The sequence below is a fragment of the Pristiophorus japonicus genome, chromosome 5 (assembly GCF_044704955.1).
Source record: "Pristiophorus japonicus isolate sPriJap1 chromosome 5, sPriJap1.hap1, whole genome shotgun sequence".
NCBI lineage: Eukaryota > Metazoa > Chordata > Chondrichthyes > Pristiophoridae > Pristiophorus > Pristiophorus japonicus.
This window is the reverse complement of record NC_091981.1, coordinates 221,958,675-221,984,200: the sequence shown is the minus strand read 5'-3', so window position 1 is coordinate 221,984,200 and position 25,526 is coordinate 221,958,675. Positions and strand designations below refer to the sequence as shown.

The 25,526-nt window shown below is 44.5% G+C and overlaps 1 protein-coding gene across 1 annotated transcript in view; it reads right to left on the bottom strand.

The window, feature by feature from the left end:
- itga8 (integrin, alpha 8) overlaps positions 1 to 25,526 on the bottom strand; it is a 352,157-nt gene that overhangs the window by 278,328 nt on the left and 48,303 nt on the right. The window contains exons 8-11 of the mRNA XM_070881330.1: positions 13,795 to 13,839; positions 13,598 to 13,641; positions 12,440 to 12,496; positions 9,364 to 9,416 (exon numbers count right to left, since the gene is read on the bottom strand). Of these exons, the coding sequence (XP_070737431.1) occupies positions 9,364 to 9,416; positions 12,440 to 12,496; positions 13,598 to 13,641; positions 13,795 to 13,839 (199 nt within the window). The remainder of the gene's footprint in view (positions 1 to 9,363; positions 9,417 to 12,439; positions 12,497 to 13,597; positions 13,642 to 13,794; positions 13,840 to 25,526) is intronic.

Sequence of the window (25,526 nt, the reverse complement as noted above, 5' to 3'; positions counted from 1 at the left end):
GGTATTGGGGGTAATGTACTGACGTGGATAAAGAGCTGGTTGGCAGACAGGAAGCAGAGAGTCGGGATAAACGGGTTCTTTTCATAATCGCAGGCAGTGACAAGTGGGGTGCCGCAGGACTCAGACGCTGTTATTTACAATATACATCAATGATTTAGATGAAGGAATTGACTGTAATATCTCCAAGTTTGCAGATGACACTAAGCTAGGTGGCGGTGTGAGCTGTGAGGAGGATGCTAAGAGGCTGCAGGGTGACTTGGACAGGTTAGGTGAGTGGGCAAATGCATGGCAGATGCAGTATAATGTTGATAATGTGAGGTTATCCACTTTGGTGGCAAAAACACGAAGGCAGAATATTATCTGAATGGCGGCAGATTAGGAAAAGGGGAGGTGCAACGAGACCTGGGTGTCATGGTACATCAGTCACTGAAAGTTGGCATGCAGGTACAGCAGGCAGTGAAGAAGGCAAATGGTATGTTAGCCTTCATAGCTAGGGGATTTGAGTATAGGAGCAGGGAGGTCTTACTGCAGTTGTACAGGGCCTTGGTGAGGCTTCACCTGAAATATTGTGTTCAGTTTTGGTCTCCTAATCTGAGGAAGGACATTCTTGCTATTGAGGGAGTGCAACGAAGGTTCACCAGACTGATTCCCGGGATGGCAGGACTGACATATGTGGAGAGACTGGATCAACTGGGCCTGTATTCACTGGAGTTAGAAGGATGAGAAGGGATCTCATAGAAACATATAAAATTCTGACGGGACTGGACAGGTTAGATACAGGAAGAATGTTCCCGATGTTGGGGAAGTCCAGAACCAGAAGACACAGTCTAAGGATAAGGGGTAGGCCATTTAGGACTGAGATGAGGAGAAACTTCTTCACTCAGAGAGTTGTTAACCTGTGGAATTCCCTACAGCAGAGAGTTGTTGATGCTAGTTCATTGGATATATTCAAGAGGGAGTTAGATATGGCCGTTACGGCTAAAGGTGTCAAGGGGTATGGAGAGAAAGCAGGAAAGGGGTACTGAGGTGAATGATCAGCCATGATCTTATTGAATGGCGGTGCAGGCTCAAGGGCCGAATGGCCTACTCCAGCACCTAGTTTCTATGTTTCTGTGTTTCTAAATCATTTTGCAGTGGGGAGACAGGAAGCATGTGCAGGTCAATGAAAATAGACATGATGAGAAGCCAATATTTTGCGCAGGATTTGATTGGTGCAACAGAGTTTTGGACAAGTTGGAAGTTATGGAAGAAGGAGGATAAAAGACCATCAAGAAGAGCATTGAAGTAGTCCAGTTTGGAGGTGATGAATATATGTATAAGAGTTTCATCATTCAGTGGGGTTGAAGTAGAGGTGGAGGTGCACAATATCAGAGAGCTGGAAATGAGAGTTCTTGGTGATGGATTGGGTGTAGCATTTAATACTTATTTCAGTATTGAACAGAACACTAAAATTATTCATAATCGGGTTTAGTTTAAGAGAGTGGCCCGGGAGGCGGATAGAAACACCGACAAGAGAGCGAAGACTGTGGCAGGTGCTGAAGACAATGATCTTGGTCTTTCCGATGTTGAGCTGGAGATAGTTCTGTCTCATCCAAGGTATAGAGCTATAGAACTGAACAGCTCAGAAGGAGACCATTCCACCCACTGTGTTTGTGCCAGTTGTTTGCTCGAGCATTAACGGAATATAATAGGAGCACAAGAACAGGATCAGGCCATTTAGCCCCTCGAGCCGGTTCCGCCATTCAATGAGATCATGGCTGATCTGTGACCGAACTCCATATACCCGCCTTTGCCCCATATCCCTTAATACCTTTGCTGAACAAAAATCTGTCAATCTCAGATTTAAAATTAACAATTGTCTTTTGCGGTAGAGAGTTCCAAACATCTACCACAGTTTGTGTGCAGAAGTGTTTTCTAACTTCACTCCTGAAAGGTCTGGCTCTAATTTTTAGACTATGCCCCCAAGTCCTAGACACCCCAACCAGCGGAAATAGTTTCTCTCTATCTACCCTATCGGTTCCCCTGAATATCCTGAAACTTCAATCAAATCTCTTAACCTTCTAACTGCCAGGGAATACAACCAACATTGCCTCTAAATTGTCTTTCTTGTGCACAGTCCCTTTAAATCTCTGCACATGCATGGCATTTTAAATAGAAAAGCTTGTGAGCTGCCTGCACAGTACCTTTCAGATTACTGTGCGCAGTTTAGAGGGAATGTTGAATAGAACCCTGGTTTGTGGAATCTCTCCTCATAATTTAACCCTTGTAGTCCAGGAATCATTCTGGTAAATCTATGTGGCACTCCATCCAAGGCCAATATATCCTTCCTAAGGTGTGGTGCCTAGAACTGCTCACAGTACTCCAAGTGTGGTCTAACCAGGGCTTTATATAGTTGTAGCATAACTTCTACCCCCTGGTAGTCAAGTCTTCTAGATATAAAGGCCAGCATTCCACTGGCCTTTTTGATTATTTTCTGCACCTGTCCATGACATTTTAATGACCTATGTACATGGACCCCCAAGTCTCTTTGGACCTCCACTGTTTCTAGCTTTTCACCATTTAGAAAGTACCTTGTTCTATCCTTTTTTAGGTCCAAAGTGGATGTCCTCACATTTGCTTACACTGAAATCCATTTGCTACAATTTTGCCCATCACTTAATTGCCCATTACCTCTTTAGAATTTTATGCTTCCATCTACACTGCTTACAATGCTGCCTATCTTTGTGTCATCAGCAAACTTGAATATATGGCTTTCTATCCCATCATTTAAGTTGTTAATAAATATGGTCAAAAGTTGAGGCCTCAACACAGATCCGTGCAGCACACCACTCATCAAATCTTGCCAATTAAGAGTACCTGCCCATTATCCCTACTATCTGACTCCTGCCACTCAGCCAATTTTCTAACCAGGTCAATAATTTGCCTTCAATTCCATGAGCGTCAACTTTAGCCAACAGTCTCTTATGAGGGACTTCAGCATTCCAATGCCAATCCTACTGCCTTACTCTCTCCCAAATGCCAGGGAGCGAGTGGAATCTTTGTTCCCATGGGCAGATGGTGAGAATAGTAGGAAAGGAGGAGGACTGGGGATGTATGGGATAAAGTCGCGGACCTTTTCACTGATTGAGCCTCCAGATGCAGCAAAGCCACAAGAGATGACAAGTGAGAAAATGCCCAAGGATTATGGAGGATGGGAGGTCGAATGTTTTATATGAAGGATGATGGAATATCGGAGGGCAGTAAAGTCAGGAAAGTCACTGGAGACATGAAGGTATAAAAAGAAAGACTTGCATTTATATAGCGCCTTTCATGACCACCGGATGTCTCAAAGCGCTTTATAGCCAATTAAGTACCAATGAAGTACTTTTGGAGTGCAGTCACTGTTGTAATATGGGAAACGCGGCAGCCAATTTGCATACTGCAAGCTCCCACAAACAGCAATGTGATAATGACCAGATAATCTGTTGTTGATATGTTGAATCACACCTTGGTCTATCCGTCTTCTCCTCTGGCACTTTCTCCTCCTTTGAGCATCTCGCCCTATTCCATCCTTCTCACCTCTCATTTAAAATTCTCGTTCTCTACCGTCCACCCAAGTAACATAAAACTTTAATTACCGATATTTCTTCACTACTTTCCTCCTTCTGCACTGAAAGACTTCTCATTCTCGGTGATTTCAACCTCCATCTCAATTCACCATGCTCTCTCTCCTCTGAGTTCACTAGCCTCCTGTCCTCCATTAATCTCTCCCTCCATGTAAACTCCCCAACCCATATTCACTGCCAGTCCTCGATCTTGCCATCTCTCATGGCCTCATTACTCCCATCGTGTCAATCGTAGATAAGGCCATCTCTGACCACTTCCTTGTATCGCTCTCCACCCACATCCCCCTTCCACTCTCCCCCCACGCCACAACCCTACCTCCTTCTGTGTCTGCCCCGGAAAAAAAACTCTCTCCCGACTCTCTTACGACTGCACTTATGAATTCCCAACTGTCCAACCTTGGCCCTCCATTCACCATGACATTTCTGCAGCTACTGATCTGCTCAATCACACCCTCACCTCCACCTTTGATGCTCTAGTCCCTGTTAAAACAATTATTCTCTCTCACCCTGGCTGTTCCACTGGTACGGCCCTAAACTTCGCTTCCTTAAGTCCAAGGGACGGAGACTTGAACGAATATGGCGGACAACTGGTTTAGCCATTCATCGCCAGATCTGGCTGGACCACATAAAGCATTATCGGGTCCTGCTCTCATTTGCCAAAATCGCTCATGATTCCAGAATCATTCTGGAATGTAAAGTTAACCCCGGCTTCCATTCTCCAATGCTTACTGTCTTTTTAAACCCCTCTCCTCAGTCTCCATCCTCACCTCCAACAATAAGTGTGAGGAGCTCATGAACATCTTTGTCTTGGAGATTGAGACCATCCATTCGGCCGCCTCTGCCTATCCTTCCCCTAGCCCACCGGGCCAAACTTCCTCTAAGGATCCCCTCCCTGCCCTAGCCCTGACCTCACATCTTTCTCCAGTTTCTCTCCGATCTCCCCTCATGATCTTTCTGAGTTCATCCTGTCCATGAGACCTACCTCCTGTTCCCTTGACTCTATTCCCTCCAAACTACTGACCACCCAACTTCCTTTTCTGACATTGTTAACGATTCACTCTCCTCGGGTACCGTCGCACTCTCCCTCAAATCTGCTATCATCACCCCTTTCCTCAAAAACCAACCCTTGATCCCTCCGTCCTCGCAAACTACTGCCTCATCTCCAACCTCCCTTTCCACTCAACTCCTTTTACGTGCATCGCCTCCCAAATCCGTGCCCATCTTTCCCGCAATTCCATGTTTGAATCCCTCCAATCCGGTTTCTGCGCCTGCCACAGTACCAAAACGGCTCGCATCAAAGTCACAAATGATATTCTTTGTGACTATGACAAAGGCAAACTATCTCTCCTCGTCCTCTAGACTTGTCTGCAGCCTTTGACACGGTTGAGCACTCTATCCTCCTCCAACCCCTCTCCACCAACATCCAGCTAGGTGGGACTGCACTTGCCTGATTCCATTCTTATCTATCTAATCTTAGCCAGAGAATCACCTGCAACGGCTTCTCTTCCCACTCCCACATCGTTACCTCTGATGTCCCCCAAGGATCTATTCTTGGCCCCCTTCTATTTCTCATCTACATGTTGCCCCTTGGCGACATCATCCGAAAACACAAGCGTCAGTTTCCCTATGTACGCTGATGACACCCAGCTCTATCTCATTACCACTTCTCTAAACGCCTCCACCATCTCGAAATTGTCAGACTGCTTGTCCGATATACAATTCTGGATGAGCAGGAGTTTTCTCCAATTGAATATTGGGAAGACCGAAGCCATTTTTTCAGTCTCCACCACAAACTCCGTTCCCTAGACACTGACTTCATCCCTCTCCCCAACTCCTATCTGAGGCTGAACCAGACTGTTCCTTGGTGTCATATTTGATCCTGAAATGAGCTTTTAACCACATATCGCAGCATAACTAAGACCACCTATTTTGCACCTCCGTAACATCGATTGTCTCCGCCCTTGCCTCAGCTCATCTGCTGTTGAAGCCCTCATCCATGCCTTTGTTACCTCTTGACTAGACTATTCCAATGCACTCCTGGCTAGCCTCCCACATTCTACCCTACGTAAACTAGAAGTGATCCAAATCTCGGCTGTCCTCGTCCTAACTCACACCAAGTCCTGCTCACCCATCATATATGCTTGCTGACCTACATTGGCGTCCGGCTAAGCAACGCCTCGATTTCAAAATTCTCATTCTTATTTTCAAATCACTTCATCGCCTCGCCCCTCCCTATCTCTGTAATCTCCTCCAGCTGCACAACCCCCCGATATATCTGCACTCCTCTAATTCTGCCCTCCTGAGCATCCCTGATTACAATTGCTCAACCATTATTGGCCATGCCTTCTGTTGCCTAGGCCCAAGCTCTGGAACCTCCCGGTCAAATCTCTCCGCCTCTCTACCTCTCTTTCCTCCTTCAAGATGCTCCTTAAAACATTCCTCTTGGACTAAGCTTTTGGTAATCTGCCATAATTTCCACTTACGCGGCTCGGTGTCAAATTTTTATCGCGTAATACTCCTGTGAAGCGTCTTGGGATGTTTCACTATGCTAAAGGTGCTATATAAATACAAGTTGTTGATGATTGAGGGATAAATATTGGCCAGGACACCGGGGATAACTCCCCTGCTCTTCTTCGAAATAGTGCCATAGAATCCTTTACGCCCACCTGAGTAGACTGGTCCTCGCTTTAAAGTCTCATTCAAAAGATGGCACCTCCGATAGTGCAGCACTCCTTCGGCACTGCACTTAAGTGTCAGCCTAGATTTATGTGCTCAAGTCCCTGTTCAAGTACAGGTTGAAAGACAGAGGATGATGCATTTCCAGAAGGTGACTGTAACATTCAAATTACACAAAAAAGCAGATTTATGTGTATGTAGAAAATCTCTCACAATAGAGAACTATAACATTGCGTGATCACAACATTCAAAGTCTAATTTTATCATCAGTCTTTATCGGAAACATCTGCATCAGCAGCTGTATCCTTTCTCCAAACGGGAAAGGCATCATTTTGTATTACTTGGGGATTAAACTCTATATATAAAAGGTGAAATCCTGTTGGGTCTACAACAAAGAAAAATCCTCAGTTCTATCTGTAAATCTTCTGCCATTGGTCTGTATATTAATCTAATCTCATGCTTATTTAATAAACCGGTTTCCTGAGTTCTTACAACATTGTTGGTTAAACAGTAGTTCTGGAAATTGGTATCTTTAAAAAAGCTCGACAGTCGTCTTCTTTACTGAAATTATTGAGACTTCTGACTTCTTTATTGCCTAGCAGGATAGACTACACCCACTCTGAGCTTGCTCACACAGCAACAGTATGATTTCAAATATTTTGTTAAAATGCCAGTGAGGAAACAGCAGATGATAGACAACAGCCTTTTACCTTACAAGATTGCCTATGACAGCAAGCTCTCAAGGCAATCTTGTAGCATCAACAACCCAGTAACATCAGAGTCCAAAACCTACTTTAAAAAAAAAATGAGGAAAAGTTTTGAGATGGTACATGCCATAGGTTGTTTCCGCGAGTTGTTGAAATCAATAATACAGGGATGTAGGCTCAAGATTCATCACGAGAGGAATGAAGGGATCACTTAGAAGAATTCCACTTACAATCTTTCAACATAAAGGCTTAACAGAACATGGAATACTTTGCCACAAGTAGCTATTGAAGTGGAGACTCTAACATCTGTTAAAAGGGAATTGGATATGTATTTGAAACAGAAAACCATGAATGGATTGGGGAAAGGGTAGGGAATGGGAAAGCGCATTAACAAGGCCTAAACAAGTAACAACAACTTTGGGCCTGCCGACTTTTTAAGATGGGGAAAGATTTTGCTCTTTGGAGGGTTCAGTACGGGTCTGTCATGTAACTTTAATACTGCATCATTGCAATCATTTTGTCACGAAACAGTCCATTTACAGTGTGACCTATAGATGCAGTACCTTAGAAATCTTGAGACCACTCACCATTTTTAACATAAAGTAGATTGCAGCATGTGTGATAATATAAGTTTTTGAATAACATTATTTTCCTCAGTCACAACAACAACTTGTATTTATAGAGCACCTTTAATATAGTAAAACGAATAAAACAAAATTTGATAGTGGGTCACATAAGGAGAAATTAGGGCAGATAACCAAAAGCTTGGTCAAAGAGGTAGGTTTTAAGGAGCGTCTGAAAGGTGGAAAGAGAGGTAGCGGGATAGAGAGGTTTAGGGAGGGAATTCTAGAGCTTAGGGCCTTGGCAGCTAAAGGCTGGCCACCAATGGTTGAGCGATTAAAATCAGGCATGCTCAACAGGCCAGAATTGGAGGAGGTTGTGGGGGTGGAGGAAATTACAGAGATAGGGAGAGACGGGGCCATGAAGGAATTTGAAAACAAGGTTGAGAATTTTAAAACTGAGGCGTTGCTTAACTGGGAGCCAATGTAGGTCAGCGAGCACAGGGGTGATGGATAGCAGCACATTAAAAAAATTTGATACCAATCATTACTTTTTTCAGTGGAAAATTAGGTGGCGCAGAAATGGAATAAACTGGCATTTTTAGTTCTTCTCCTAGTTTTGACATATTTTTATTGAATTTTGAGAGGGAAAATCGAGAGTTTTAACCCAGCACATCAGGATTGGGCCCATTCATTCGTAGTTCATGCAGTTTGCATTGAGGTCACTTAAACATAGGCTGATGAAAGTTGTTCAGAAGAAGTTATGGCTTTAAGGATATCGGTACAGGGTTGGGGGTGATGTTGGTGTTGTGGTTTGAATTTTTTTGGGGGTGGAGGTGATTATGGTTTCTGTTCAGTAGAGACTGTCACATTACCTGCTCAGCAGAGAAGCCATTGCTGTTCTGTGTGGGGTGTGGGCAGAGGTGTGGGTTCTTCTCTGTTTGTGTGCTGGGATTTTCCTAGTTGGGGTGGGTATGTATGAAATCAGAGTTTCACAGACCTTTATTTATTTTTGTAAATTTCAGTTTTCTCATAACTTCTGGCTATCAAATTGATAGCACAGGATGATTGCCAATATCGTCTGCTCAGTTTACCACTTTCTGGCAAGCTGAAATCATATATTTTTTTAAACAAGTACCTCAGAATTATGAATAGTTTACTTTTAGGGACCTCACAAAAAGTTAGGTGCTGCCTTACTGTACTCAATTAGTCACATAACGTTATGTTCACAGCAGCACGTTCAGATACAGCACCCTTGGAATCCCGAGGCCGCTCACAGATTCTAAGATATAAAATTGATAGATGAAACAAGGGATGACAGTCTTTATTTAGGAGGAAAGATTAGATGAACTGGCTCTCTTTTCACTGGAATAGAAATGGTTAAGAGAGGATTTAATAAAGAGATTCAAAATTATGAAGCGTTTTGATAAGTAAATAGAAACAAACTATATCCAATGATTCGTGATGTGGTAAGTAGAAGCCATAAAGTTAAGATTGTCACCAAAAGACGAAAAGGTGTGGTCAGCAGAAATCTTTTATACAGAGCGTTGTTAGGACATGCAATGCCCTAGAAACAGTGGTGGAGACAGAATCCATAATTAGCTTTTAAAAGGAAAATGGATAAATATTTGAAAGAGAACATTTTTAAATGATATGTGGAAAGGGCCAAGGAATGGAACTCAGTGAATAGCTGTTTCAGTGAGCTGGCACAGGTGTAATGGGCTGAATGGCCTTCTTGTGTGCTGTAAAAATTATATGATTCTGTGTTCATCTCTGATATTTCCTGCACGGTGTTTATAAAGATATAACGCTCACCCATCATTGTTTATATCAGAGACAGCCACGGTGTATCCAAAATAGGAAGCCATCTGTGGATTAAAAAAAGGAAAGCAAATTACTGGAGTCTTGCATCAAAAATAATTTATCTTATACAATATGATACTTTAGGTAGCAGCTAGACACTGTTTTGGGAGATGACGGCTCACACCTAGTGAGGGCTAAATCTTCAATTTTGCTTCCACACATTCAGCAGGTTGAACAGGTCCACCAAGGTAATGGACAATTCCACCTGCAGACTGCTCTTTGCTGATGATGTACGATAGAGGCGCACACACTAAAGAAGACATCCTACCAACTGATTCTCAGCAACTGTGAAGAGCTATCGTCACCCACAAGAAAACAGGGTCGCACGTGGCCCCAGGTAAACCTTATATTCTACCCTTCATCCTCACTAACTGCATACGACTAACTGCAGTAGATCAATGCAGCTATTTGGAAGCATAGCTTAACAATGTTCATATTAATTAGAAAGTACAAGTACACATAAAGATGACAAAATCGACATGTGGGTATCTAGATTAATGCACATGGAATCAGCACAACATCATCTAGTTGCATGTCAGCAAGGCATGGACATGTTGTACGCACATTGTGAAGCAACTTGGAAAATTTCAGTGGGTATCAGCGGAGACTAATACAATGCATCAAATGGCAAGACAACATCACCAGAGCAGGAGTGCTATTATGAGTCAGTACAACCAACATTGAAGCAATGTTTAGAAGTGCAACTTTTTTTTTTTAAAGTCATCCGCACAATTCAGATGCTAAAGAAGGGGCTTCAGAAGCAAGTGCTGAGGAGGGACTTTAGAAGCTAGTAAGCTAAATGACAACCATTCCTCTGGCACTACAAAGACCATGTGGAAACCAATCTCAAAAGTATGCAAGCTCCTTACTTTTGACTTGGAGTAGGTGCCACTGGATAGATGGGATCACATACTGCACCACATGCTGGCATCTCTCATTTTGAAAGTTTGTCAAAGTTGAATAGAAAATGAAACAAAAACTACAACAGTGCAAGAGACCTGGGGCTGAAATTCATCGTCCCCGAAGGGACGGCTACCACGGAGTTTGGGTGGGAGACCGAAAAAAATCGATCGGCCGTTGCAGCCGGATGATTTTCCCTGCCTGAGCCATATTCAGCTCGGGCGGGAGGGGGGGAGGGAGGGGGGAATTTGAGCAGTGTGCACTTCTGCCAGAAATGGCGCGGTGAAGCCACTGTAAAGGTAAGTTTCCAGCGGAGAGCTCTGCAGCGTGCGGGCGGCTGAAAAGTGGCAAGGACAGGAATTTTCAGCTGCAAAAAGGTAAGACTTTTCCCAGCAGTGCCCCCACGAAGTATTCGAGCCTCTGCTCGAACGGGACACCGCTGGAGTGTTGCCGCGATTGGGGCCCTTTGGTAGGGAAATAGTTTTATTAATTTTAGTATTTTTATTTAAGATTGCAGCATCCACTGTATTTAGCTTTTAATAGTTTTATTAATTGTTTTGGCTCCATTCAACCTGCTGAGTGCTGCTCAGAGGTTTGCACATACTTTTGTACAACTTTCATGTCTGACTCTTTAGTGGAGGCCTGTGGACTGCAAAGACCTGCTTGGCAGGGTTCACTGAGGATGGGAGGAGTGTTGGGATGACGACACCTGGTACACCTGCTCAGAAGCAGGGCGGCACGCAGGAGAAGGCGTTGCCTTCAGCACCATGCAGAGAGGCAGCAGGCAAGGGAGGCAACAGACATGATTCGTTCATTCTGCGCCAGAGCAATGTGCCCGCCTTCTTCACCAGCCCGAATCAGGATTGCGGTTGGCTGCTTGGGGACAAGGGATATCCCCCGCCCATTTGGCTGCTCACTCCACTGCGGAACCCCAGGACAGCGCCAGAACATGCATACAATGATGCTCATTGTGCCACCAGGTGCATCATCGAGCAGTGCATAGGCATCCTTAAGCAGAGGTTCCAGTGTTTGGCCCGCTCTGGTGGCACCTTTTAGCACTCTCCTCAATGGGTCTCCATAATCATCGTGGTCTGCTGCATGCTGCACAATCTGGACATCATGAGGGGACAGCTGCTGGAGGTCGAGCCAGCAGTATCACCTGAGGAGGAGGAGGAGGAGGTGCAGAAGGAGGCGGCGGCAGCACCCCAGAACTAGGAGGCGTTGGCCCATCACCACCCTGGAAGGGCCGGGTACAGACTGGCCAGCACCCTCCTGGGTGGGTGCATCCTCACATATATAGAGGTGCCCGACACCTCCCCTGCAATCTCCCTCTATGCATTATGTACTGGCGGTCTGCCAGGTTTCCCCACATCAAGAAACAGTATTCTTCTTCTGTCCTCCACACCGTCCATCAGTGTCTCCAACTCCAAATCAGTGAACCTGTTGGCTCTCCTTGCACCTCTTACACCAGCCATCCTTCCAAACTCCTTCCCCCCTCAGGGCCTTGCTGCAAACCCTGGTCTTTAAAAAGGCCTCGGAGCAGCTGATTCATTAAAAACCCTTACCTGCATGCTGAATTTCTCAGTGGTGATAACGCTCAAATTAAGACAGCCACATGGCCGAAAAATCCACTTTGGAAGGGTTCATTAGCGCTGGAACCCATGTGTTCACTTTTGGAGCTGAATATGGGGTGGCCCAGCCACGAAAATCTTTTGCCGCTAATGGCCCCAAACAGGTGGGGGGAGTACCAGCTTTCCAGCGGTACTGAATTTTGGGCCCCTGTGGTTCACACGTCAGGTGCAACTGTCGCCTGTGGACACACCAGAGTAACTTCTGGTCACACTCAATAAGACAGACAAAACTTCAGTGTCTGTAACTTAGTATGACAACACTTGTTTTACTTCTGTCTCCTCTTGAATATTTTTGGTTCCCAATATAAATTGTTCTACATTTTGATATTGGGTCAAGGGCTCAGCAATTATTTCATTATTTATGCCGCTAATAACATTAACTGGTAGACTTTCAAAATAATTGAAAACACTATAATTTTGCAAGAAAATACATATTTTTCTCAGTTGTTTCGAGTGAAACGGTTTCAAGGCTTCATTGAAATGAAAAGATGTTTTACCTGTTCACCAGTAAAATTCAAGATGAAAGTCATATCTGTTGCATTTATGATGGCAACCTATAAAAAGAAGTAGATTTATATTGGTCTAGTTTTCTGACAATTCAATCATATGACTAATGAAATATTGATGATAAAAATGTGCAAACCATCAATTTTTAAAAGTATCCAGTCTGGCCATGGCAAATCAACATGCTGCCATCAACATGCTGTGCTATGGGCTGATTAGGACCCATATTAATCACATTACTGCAGCAAGTTGCAGAGCACAAACTAGGCCACCATCCACCAGAGTGAGAGGAAGAGATAGCTCACGACTGATCTGGTATACCTCGAAGTGGCTAGTCCAGAACTGCATACATAGACGTCATGAAGGAGGTTGCTCCCCAACCCTCCTTCTGGAATGTAAATGTGCGGCACGGCAAAACCACAGAAAGAGAAAAAAAATAACTGAAAAAAAATATCATGGGGGCACGATTTGCAATTTCTGCCCAAAACAGACATGTAATTGGCAGACCGGCCAGGCTGACGGCCTGAAGTTGGCATCGGGAGACCCGAACCATTTTCAGGTTGTGGCCAGATTGGAGCTGCAGGCGGCAAACGGATGTTCAGCTGCAGCTCGCTGGGGAGCGGGGAAATCGGCCAGTTCCTACGCTGATCCAACCGGCAGGTTGGGCCCGAAAGGAGGGAGCCGATCCCAGAGGGGTTCGAGCATGAACCAACAGCACGGAACCAGGAAGAGCACTTCTGTTCCTGCTGGCCCCACAAAAGTAAAAGAGCAAACTGGTTTAGGGCAGTTTCAAGGGGCGCTGTTTAAGTCACTCAGAGTTTGGCACAAATAGGCAGAGCATGCACAGGACTCCAATTTGTACATGTAAACAGCCGCTGCCCAAAACAGGAGGGTGTGCCGTTCCACCATTTATTTGGTAAGGCCTAAAAATTGCATCAGTCAGCAGTTGAAAATCGCCTCCAAGTTGTCTAGCTTTTTCAAAGAAGAAAGAAATGGTATCATTATGTCTAACTCCACACTACAGGGAAAAAATGATACGCAAAATTTAACAACTGCTTCACTCCTTGCCCAGCCTGGGAGGACGGAGATGAAAATAATGAAACAGCAAAACTCTGTTTGAAAACGAGACCAAACAAAAGAATATTACATACATATCCAAATGCCTGAGCACCCCTTGGAATTCCAGCAACAAATTCTAGTCAAAAGAAAAAGACAGGAAAATTGAGTTGGTAAATGTAGTTTTATTAGATTAGTTAGAAATCTGCCTCTGCATGTTAAGGAACAGGAAATGGCTATTAAATACATAATGAATGAGCACATGCTTTTGGTGATCAATTAAGTTACTTACCTTGCTCAGAGTCTCCTGCGAATTCCCCCACGGCAACGGAATATCCTGTTAAGAAGATGAATTACCACCATATGGTCAAATTGTAATAATTACTACATCAAAAGCACATTTTTTCCTATGGAAACATCAATGCCCCAAAATTGCTTAAGGGGTGCAATCGTGGCAGTTACGCTGGAATCACACCCACCATTGTGCTCCAGTGCTAACCCCCACAGAGTGTACGGGTTCAGGGGGAATCCACTGAAATGCCATTCATCTGTAGAACAGCCGCAACACTTCAAGCACATTCCGGGCGCTCGTCAGCCCACACAGACCAGGACTTTTGGCACCTGCTGCCATCCCAGGTGTGAAGGAGCAGTTTCTGCCTCATAACTCTGCTCCTTCTGGTTAGGGCGAGCATGTTTTGGTTGGGCAGAGGTTCCATCCCAAGCAAGATCCCCACCCCCACCCCCGGAAACTACTAGTGAAGACCAGGTGCCGGTGTATCCGGGATCCAGCCAATTTCCCACGGGTTATGGTTGGAGTGCGCTAGATGGCCTGCACATTTTTGGAGCATGAGTATATTAATCATTCTAAAAAGCAACTGATTTTGCATTTAACATTTTCATTAAATAAATTATTTTGAAAAATGAATCCTATAACAAAAAAAATTCTGTTCCACCTCGTCTTCACACCCAGTGAATTACTTTTTGAAGCGTGACACTGTTCAGTAGGCGAATTATAACACTGCCAACTCTTTTCCCTGTGTACCGCTTTCTTTATTTCTCATTCTCTCTTCACAGACCATTCAGTGATTAAGGCCTAGAAATTCGTGGCTGCCACAAAAGCTGACGGTGCCATATTGGCCAGAGGTTAACAGCTGTTGAAAATGGTGGTGCTAGCCAGACTGAAAAATTGGCCTTGGGGACTAATTGTCATGAACCCAACTCTAAACTCACACTGTTGGCGTTGATCCCAGCAGCAGGCCCCAATGTGGAGTGCCCAAGTAGCGTAGCTATTTCAACAGCCTTTGAAAGTGAGGCTGTGATTTCACAAAGTATTGTGGGATTCTTAAAAAGGTAATGCATTATCGTTTTCTGAAAAGACCATGCCTTCTGCAATGATAAAAATAAAAATGAACATAAAATATGCAGTTTTTAAGCCCTTACACCTCAACTGCCTTCTGAAAATAATTAACATGAAAAATTATTCCCAAATTCTTAGCAATCCCCAGTTCTTAAAGCCGAATTCCCTAACACAGCTAAAAAAAATGGGAAAGTGCTTCAGCACTAACAGCAAGTTAGTGAAGGGGCATCCAGGGTCTCACACGCAGCACTCCAGCTTTGTGCAGGGGGTCAACACTGCAAGAGAGATCCTCTACCACAGGGGCCAGAAGGCCCGTCAAAAAGAACCATGTGGGACCAGATCACCGAGGCTGTCACTGCGAGCAGTGTCACCCCCACCACCTTGCTCTAGTGCCCCACTGACAGTCAGCAACCTTCCACCAGCCATGCTGTAGCCACTGGAGTAGCACTGCGTGACATCAGTAGGATAGGAAAGTTGTCTTTAAAATGATTTTTATTTCAGCATTGTGGCCAAGAGGATGCTGTGATGGTTAGTGACAGAGGGAAGGTGTGCGAAAAATGTTGAAAGGAGAATTTGGGTTGTGGCCATTTGTACCGCAGGTGGATGATACCATCCCGGATATCATGACCAGAAAGAGGCTGTCTGGGTTGCATCATTCCTTCTGCTTTCTCCTCTTCTGCGCCTTCCTCTTCCCTCTGCGAGCAGATATAAATCTGAAATAAAAGCATAAAATGCTGGAAATACTCAGCAAGTCCGGCAGCAACTCAACCTGAGATGTGAACTCTGTTTCTCTCTCCATGGATGTTGCTGGACCTGCTGAGTATTTCCAGCATTTTCTGTCTTTTCGGAGGCCTTCCTTTAACATATAAGGCCTTGCAAGCATCTAGCAGCACTCCCTGCACACTTAAAAAAAACTTTTAACATGTACTGCACCAAGCCACTACTTCAATAAAAACCAAAAAAATCCAGTTCAGAGACTTAAATGCAAACTTACCTGAAAGATGTGTGTGTCCCTTTAAGAGGTGCTGACAGCATCTGTCAGTCTGCTGAGCACTGGGTTTTCATGTCGAGCATAGGATCCGATGCTGAACTCAACGCTAAGGTCCAAGTTCACTGAGGTGACATTAAGTCGGCTTTGCACACCAACCGACGTCACCCACTCTTAATTTACATTTCCAGGACCAGCGCTGTTATTGGCAGTGCTAAGGCCCTCACCAAAATGTTGGCCACCGAGTACCACGCCAGAGAAGGATGCTAGAGTGGCGGCTGCCATTTTTGGACTGGATCACGGCAAAAACTCGTGGCGGTAAGTGGGCCAATTTCTAGGCCTAAATATTTTCTCTTGCATTCCTTCGCTGGGTAGAAACAGAATGCTATGCAGATAGGACAGTTCAGCATCTACAGTATTACTGATATTCTCTGTATTAAAACTATACACCAGATGTGCGCGTGTTGGAAGACCTGTGTATTGTAAATTACATTTATTTCCACAAATCTACAATGTGCAAATTTAGTAGTTTGAGTAAAGAAATATAATGTAATATTTGTACTACAATTAACTTTCTTCTATTAACTTTCACCTACATAACACTGTCCTTTTTTGTTTAATAAGCATGAGAAGATAAATGTCGAGACCATTTGTAAACCTGTAGATTAAAAGTCTGCTTCAATAGATTTAATTAGAAACTTTAAGGGCTATATTTTCCTCTTTTCTGTAAAAATGTTGGCAATCAGTGTACTGCAGATTTTAATGACTGCCAATCTAAATGGAAGGTAACAGCAATTCTGTTCTCTCAACTTTATTAAAAATTAACAGAAACCTAGTCAAAGGCACTTAAAGCTTATATACTTCTCAAGTACCTAAAAAATACTTAACCAGCATGGACAACAATTTTTTTGTTATTCCAGCTGTTAACGAATAGCACAGCAAGAATTTAGAAAACAAGAACAAAATACTGCAGATGCTGGTAATCTGAAAGAAAAACAGAAAATGCTGGAAATACTCAGCAGGTCAGGCAGCATCTTGTGAAGAGAGAGTTTTGAAGTCCTTGTGGAATCCATAAAGGAATGGCTGTCCTTTATGGTGTCAGAGGACAGCTCATAAGTAAGGAATCGAGACAATGGGAGTGAATTTCCTCATGGCTTTCCCCAATCCAGATTACAACAACTTGCTTTGTAAGTAAATGTTTCCTCATGTCACCTCTGGTTCTTTTGCCAAACACCTTCAATCTGTGCCTCTGCAATTTCTACCCATACTTCCCTGAGTAACCGAATATGCATTCCATCCAAACAGGTGACTTTGAATGACGGCCAATCTTTTAAGTATCTCCTCTTTATCTATTTTTATCCTTGTGTGTGGTTAGTTGGTATGATTGGTCCTTCTGACGACATCCCTGCTTGTGCCCTCCCGTGCAATGAGCATCCAGACTGCGTTGGTCTCCTGGGGCAGTCTCTTCCGCCCATGGAAAGGGAAGAGAATCTCCCTGTGTGCTGTGACCCCCTCCATATGCAGCTGTGAACCTTTGTGCAGTGCTTGTCAGTATTTGTAGCACCTCAATGCAGTAGAACACTGACAGAACAACTGTAAAAAAAAGCTGGCCATGATCCCTTTAAGGAAACCGGCTGATGACACATCACCAGATGACATCATCAGACCTGTTTCCTGTTAATTGGTGGGGAGCCTTGCAGGGCAGGCTTTCCACGCCCAATAAATGGAAGATTCTGTTGAGAGGGCGGGATGGAGCCGGGAGCGCGTTCCCCACACTCCACCAATGCCAGCCGCACTGGTCTCACCACTGTTGGCGAAATTGCGGCCCATAATGCAGCTCGAAACTTACTTAATAAAAGTGTTAGCTGTAGCTCAATTGGTAGTGCACTTGCCTCTGAGTCAGAAGGTTGTGGGTTCAAGTCCCACTCCAGGTACTTGAGTACATAAATCTAGGCTGACGCAGTGCTGAGGGAATGCTGCACTGTTGGAGATGCCGTCTTTCGGATGTGATGCCGTCTTTCGGAGGCCCTGTCTGCTCTCTCAGGTAGATGTAAAGATCCCTGGGTAAAATCCTTTTAAATAACTTAATTGACTGGCCCGCTGCTTGGTGTCGGGTTTGCGATCCACACGCAGACCCGACAATTGAGAAACTGAGACAAAGGTGGGATCAGGGCCATTTTGACAGTGGGCCCGCCTCCAAACCCTCACTCGCAGGGCTGGTAAGATTCCAGCTATGGGTTCTCGACTGTGGAGCATTGCTCACAATCAAATTGAAAGTAGACTTTAAAGTCAAGGCACAGGCTTCTATATGTTTTGTGCTAAGCATTTGGAAACTGGAGAGAGACCTGTGTGTGTAATCATTGTCTGCAGTTGGCAATGCTGATGTGAGTGACTTCCTGATGCCACAGAAACAGATGGAAATGTTTTAGAATATATAAGTAAGCGATTTTGGCATTGTACACTATTTGGACGCAAGTAGTGCTATAATCCTTCCTGTTGAAATAGGCACACTTTCGAGCAGATGGGATTCTAGTTACAGTCTGTGCAGTTGACTGCCTCCTGACCTTTCGGAAGTTGTATTACAATCATGTAACTGTGGCTGTATGGTAAAAATTCATAACTGCTTCTTAAAAAACATCTTAGTCTCTTTTTACACTACACAAAATAGATGACAGCTCTTAGGTCTCAAGGTGATGACTAAGACATGCATAACATCATGGGAAGTAGTTGTTGGAATTAGAGTTGCCAGCTCTCCAATCTGGGGCACATAGTACACCTTTGAGTGGGTTATTTGGAAATATCTAAAATGTAAAGCAGACAGCAAAAGTTTTACAGTGAAATACAAGTCATTTTTTTCACATTTATGTGTCTTCTGATGTGGATCCATTAGTTATTGTTTGGGAAAAAATGCCATTATCAATCAAGCAAATGTTAGGACTCATGTCCTGAGGCATTGGGACCGATTCTGGGGAAAGGGGGACCTGTACAAGCCGGTCGGGTTGTACCTCAATAGAGCCGGGACCAATATCCTCGCCGGGGGGGAAGGGTGGTTGCTAGTGCTGTTGGGGAGGGTTTAAACTATCTTGGCAGGGGGATGGGAACCTGAGAATAGATTCAGTATGGAGGGGAGTAAAGCTGGAATTAGAAAGCAAAAATGTAGAAAGTGAGTTTGAAGGAGAGAGGAAACAAGCAGGACAAAGGGGAACATAACAAATTTAAAAGCTCTTTGTCTAAATGCATGTAGCATTCGCAACAAAATAGATGAGTTGATGGCACAAATAGATACAAATGGGTATGATCTGATAGCCGTTACAGAGACGTGGTTGCAAGGTGACCTGGACTGGGAACTAAATATTCAGGGGTATTTGACAATTCGGAAGGACAGACAGAAAGGAAAAGGAGGTGGGGTAGCACTGTTAATAAAGGATGGGATCAGTGCTTTAGTGAGAAACAATATTGACTCAGAGGATGAAGATGTTGAATCAGTTTGGGTGGAGATAAGGAATAATAAAGGGAAAAAGTCGCTAGTGGGCGTAGTCTAAAGGCCCCCTAACAGTAGCTACACTGTTGGACGGAGTATAAATCAAAACATAATGGAGGTTTGTAATAAAGGAGCTGCAACAATCATGGGTGATTTTAACCTCATATTGATTGGACAAAGCAAATTGGCCAGGGTAGACTTCAGGAGGAGTTCATAGAGTGTATCCGGGATAGTTTCCTTGAACAGTACATTGCGGAACCAAGCAGGGAGCAGGCTATCTTAGACCTAGTATTGTGTAATGAGGCAGGATTACTAAATGATCTCATAGTAAAAGATTCTCTGGGAATGAGTGACCATAATATGGTTGAATTTCAAATTATGTTGGAGGGTGAGAAAGTTGGTTCTCAAACCAGGGTCCTAAGCTTAAATAAAGGAGACTACAAAGGTATCAGGGCAGAGTTGGCTAAAGTGGACAAAGAAAATAGACTAAAGAATGGGACGGTTGATGAGCAGTGGCAGACATTTAAGGAGCTATTTCATAACTCGCAACAAAAATATATCCCAATGAGAAGAAAAGACTGTAAGAGAAGGGATAACCATCTATGGTAACTAAGGAAATAAGGGAGGGTATCAAATTGAAAACAAAAGCATACAATGTGGCCAAGACTATTGGGAGACCAGAGGATTGGGAAATTTTTAAAAGCCAGCAGAGAACGACTAAAAAAATGATAAACAGAGTGAAGATAGATTATGAAAGTAAACTAGCACGAAATATAAAAACAGATAGTAGGAGTTTCTACAGGTACATAAAAAGGAAAAGATTGGCTAAAGTAAATGTTGGTCCTCTAGAGGATGAGATTGGGGAATTAATAATGGAGAACAGGGAAATGGCAGAGACATTGAACAAATATTTTATATCAGTCTTCACAGTAGAAGATACTAAATCATGGGGCTACAGGGAGGGAGTAATTTAATACAATCACTATCACTAATGAAGTAGTATTGGTAAAATAATGGGACTAAAGGTGGACAAGTCCCCTGGACCTAATGCCTTACGTCCTAGGGTCCCAGGAGAACTGGGTGCAGAGATAGTGGATGCATTGGTTGTAATCTACCAAAATTCCCTGGATTCTGGGGCGGTCCCAGCAGATTGGAAAAACGCAAATGTAACACCACTATTTAAAAAAGAAGGTAGACAAAAAGCAGGAAACTATAGACCAGTTAGCTTAACATCTGTCGTTGGGAAAATGCTGGAGTCCATTATTAAGGAAGCAGTAGCGGGACATTTGGAAAAGCATGATTCAATAAAGCAGAGTCAGCATAGTTTTATGAAAGGATAATCATGTTTGATAATTCTACTGAAGTTTTTTGAGGATGTAACGAGCAGGGTGGATAAGGGGGAACCAGAAGGCATTCGATAAGGTGCCACATAAGGTGTTACTGCACAAGATAAAAGCACACGGGGTTGGGAGTAATATATTAGCATGGATAGAGGATTGGTTAACTAACAGAAAACAGAGAGTCAGGATAAATGAGTCATTTTCCGGTTGGCAAACAGTAACTAATGGGGTGCCGCAGGGATGGGTGCTGGGCCCTCAACTATTTACAGTCTATATTAATGATTTGGATGAAGGGACTGAGTGTCATGTAGCCAAGTTTGCTGATGATACAAAAATGGGTGGGAAAGCAAATTGTGAGGATACAAAAAATCTGCAAAGGGATATAGACAGGCTAAGTGAGTGGGCAAAACTTTGGCAGATGGAATATAATGTGAGAAAATGTGAGGTTATCCACTTTGGCAGAAATAAAAGAAAAGCAAATTATAATTTAAATGGAGAAGAATTGCAAAGTGCTGCAACTACAAAGTACAGAGAGATCTGGAGGTCCTTGTGCGTGAAACACAAGAAGTTAGTATGCAGGTACAGCAAGTAATCAGGAAGGCAAATGGAATGTTGGCCTTTATTGCAAGGGAGATAGAGTATAAAAGCAAAGATGTCCTGCTACAACTGTACAGGGTATTGGTGAGGCCACACCTAGAGTACTGCATACAGTTTTGGTCTCCGTATTAAGGAAGGATATAATTGCATTGGAGGCTGTTCAGCAAAGGTTCACTAGGTTGCTTCCAGAGATGAGGCAGTTGACTTATGAGGATAGGTTGACTAGGTTGGTCCTATACACATTGGAATTTAGAAGAATGTGAGACGATCTTATCGAAACATGTAAGATAATGAGGGGGCTCGACAAGTTGGATGCAGAGAGGATATTTCCACTCATAGGGGAAACTAAAATTAGGGGACGTAGTCTTAGAATAAGGGGCCGTCCATTTAAAACTGAGATGAGGAGAAATTTCTTCCCTCAGTGGGTTGTAAATCAATGGAATTCTCTGCCCCAGAGAGCTGTGGAGGCTGGGTCATTGAATATATTTAAGGTGGAGATAGACAGATTTTTGAGCGATAAGGGAGTAAAGGGTTGTGGGGAGCGGGCAGGGAAGTGGAGCTGAGTCCATGATCAGATCAGCCATGATCTTATTGAATGGCGGTGCAGGCTTGAGAGGCCAAATGGCCTACTCCTGCTCCTATTTCTTATGTTCTTATGTTTCCATCCCCTAATCCATTAACAACCTGTCGCATTATGTTTTATTTGTCAAAAATAAGAAGGCAACCTTACATGGAACATGCGATTGTACTTATTTTCCTTTCTTTTGAAGTGCATTGGAAAAGAAAAATCGAGCGGTGTACAATGGGCAGCTGATCCAATACTGTTATGTATGGAGAAAGAGTCAGACTGAACACTGTGAGCTCAAAGTGAAGTGTGACCGTAGTCTTTTATTGCAGGTCTCCAGAGTGCCTCTCCAACCTGTGAGGCCTCCTTAAATGCCTGTGCTCCCAAGGGATTATGGGATTATCTCACATTCAATCCACTTGGAGTACGTGTCTACAACCACAAGGAACATTTTACCCAAGAACGGGCCTGCAGAGTCGACGTGTACCCCAGGCCACGATTTGGAGGGCCAAGACCATAAACTTAGCGGCGCCTCGCTGGGCACATTACTTAACTTCAAGTATGTATTACATCTGTGAACGCAGTACTCTAAGTCTGCATCGATACCGGGCCACCACAAGTGGGATCTGGCTATCGTTTTCATCATTACGATGCCTGGGTGGGTACTATGGAGGTCATTGATGAAGGTGTCTCTGCCCTTCTTGGGAACCACTACTCGATTGTCCCACAGAAGGCAGTCTGCCTGTATAGACATTTCATCTTTGCGCTGCTGGATCAGCTTTATCTCTTCCTGCATTTCCACTGGGACACTGGACCAGCTCCCGTGAAGCACACAGCTTTTGACTAGGGATAATAAGGGGCCCTGGCTCGCCCAGGTTTTGATCTGCTGGGCAGTGACGGGTGATTGCTCACTCTCAAATGCTTCCATAACCATGGCTAAATCTTCGGGCTGTGCCATTTCCACCCCCCGTGGTGGGCAATGGCAGCCTACTGAGAGCATCGGCGCAGTTTTCTGTGCCTGGCCTGTGGCGGATGGAGTAATTGTATGCGGACAACATGAGCGCCCATCTCTGGATGTGTGCCGATACGTTGGTATTTATCCCTTTACTCTCGGAAAACAGGGATATTAGTGGCTTATGTTCAGTTTCCAATTCGAATTTTAGCCCAAGCAGGTATTGATGCATTTCCTTTACCCCATAGACACATGCTAACGCTTCTTTCTCAATCATGTTATAGGCTCTCTCAGCCTTAGACAGACTCCTGGATGCATAAGGAACCGGTTGCAGTTTCACAAAATCATTAGCTTGTTGCAATACACACCCGACGCCATATGAGGACGCATCACATGCTAGTACCAAACGCTTACATGGATCATACAACACAAGCAATTTGTTTGAGCATAACAATTTTCTCACTTTTACAAAGACATTTTCTTGGCTTTTGCCCCAAACCCATTCGTTCCCTTTTCGTAGTAAGACATGTAGTGGTTCTAACAGTGTGCTGAGACCTAGTAAGAAGTTACCAAAGTAGCTCCATCATGTTCTGTGGCCTCGGTGCGTTCTCGATTGCCTCTGTCTTCGCGTTGGTGGGCCTGATGCCGTCCACCGCAATCCTCCTTCCCAAGAACTCCACTTCAGGCACCAGGAAAATGCACTTCGAGCATTTTAACCTGAGCCCCACGCGGTTGTGTCGACTAAGAACCTCCTCCAGGTTCTGCAGGTGCTCGACTATGTTCCGACCTGTGACCAAGATGTCGTCCTGGAAGACCACGGTGTGCGGGACCGACTTCAGTAAGCTTTCCATGTTTCTCTGGAATATCGCCGCCGCTGATCGAATTCCAAACGGGCACCTGTTATAAATAAAAAGACCTTTGCGCGTGTTGATGCAGGTGAGGCCTTTCAATGATTCCTCCAGTTTCTGCGTCATGTAGGCTGAAGTCAGATCCAGCTTCGTGAACGTCTTTCCTCCCGCCACGTTGCAAAGAGGTCATCGGCCTTTGGTAGTGGGTATTGGTCCTGCAGGGAGAAACGATTAATATTTACTTTGTAATCGCCACAGATTCTGACGGTGCCGTCTCCCTTGAGGAACGATCGGGCTGGCCCACTCGTAGAACTAGATCAGTAAAAGGTTGCCCTCTCGTTGCAGCCGGTCTAGCTCGATCTCTACCCTTTCTCTCATCATGTATGGTACTGCTCTCGCCTTTGATGGATGGGTCGTACCCCCGGAATTAGGTGGATCTTCACTTTTGCCCCTTGGAATTTCTCGATGCCTGGTTCGAACAGCGAAGGGAACTTGTTTAAGACCTGGGCACATGGAGTGTCGTCAGCGGACAATAGTGCTCGGACGTGGTCCCAGTTCCAGCGTATCTTTCCCAGCCGGCTCCTGCCGAGCAGTGTGGGGCTATCGCCTGGTACCACCCAGAGTGATAGCTTGTGCACCGCTCCATCGTAGGAGACCTTTACGGTAGCACTGCCGATTACGGGAATCAGTTCTTTTGTGTAAGTTCTTAGCTTCATACGAATTGGAGTTAAGACTGGCCTTAAGGCCTTTTTGCACCACAATCTTTCAAAACTCTTTTGGCCCATGATGGACTGGCTCGCGCCCGTGTCCAGTTCCATTGACACCGGGAGTCCATTTAGTTCAACATTCAGCATTATCGGGGGACAATTCGTGGTGAATGTGTGCACCCCATGTACCTCTGCCTCCTCGGTCTGAGGCTCTGGTTCGTCGTGATCCTCTGTGGATCTGTCCTCCTCTGCAACATGGTGGTTTGCAGGTTCAACAGGATTAGCAGCTCGCCTACACATACGTTGGAGGTGTCCCATTTCACACTCCTTGCAAACATAACCTTTGAATTGGCATGAATGGAAATGATGATCACCCCCCGCAGCGCCAACAAGGTGTTAATGGCCTTGCATTCATCACCCTTGATGATGGACTCAGACATCTGCGGGCGTGCAGCTGCAGGCATGTGTGACCTACCCTATACACTGCGATTTGAAAACAACATCACTTCGTTCACAGTACTTGTAGCAGCACTCGTGTGCTGAGAGATTTGCTTCGTATTATCACTGGTGGCAATGAACGCCTGGGCTATTGCTACGGCCTTACTCAAGGTTGGTGTCGCTACAGTCAAAAGTTTGCGAAGTATGATTTCGTGGCCAATGCCAAGTACGAAAAAGTCTCTAAGCATGTGCTCCAAATATCCTTCAAATTTGCAATGTCCTGCAAGGTGTCTTAGCATGGCAACATAATTCGCCACTTCCTGGCCTTCAGTCCTTTTGTAGGTGTAGAACTGGTACCTCGCCATCAGAACGTTTTCCTTCGGGTTCAAATGCTCTCGGTCCAGTGTGCACAAATCATCGTACGATCTCTCTGTGGGTTTTGCTGGAGTGAGCAGATTCTTCATGAGGCCATATGTTGGTGCCCTACAAATGGTGAGGAGGATCGGCCTTCATTTGGCAGTGTTCTCGTCCCCATCTAGCTCGTTGGCCATGAAGTATTGGTCGAGTCGCTCCACAAAAGTTTCCCAATCATCTCCCTCGAGAATTTCTCCAGGATGCCCATTGTTCTCTGCATCTTTGGGTTCGCTACCTGTATCTCATCGCCAGTTGTTATGTATGGAGAAAGAGTCAGACTGAACACTGTGAGCTCAAAGTAAAGTGTGACCTTAATCTTTTATTGCAGGTCTCCAGA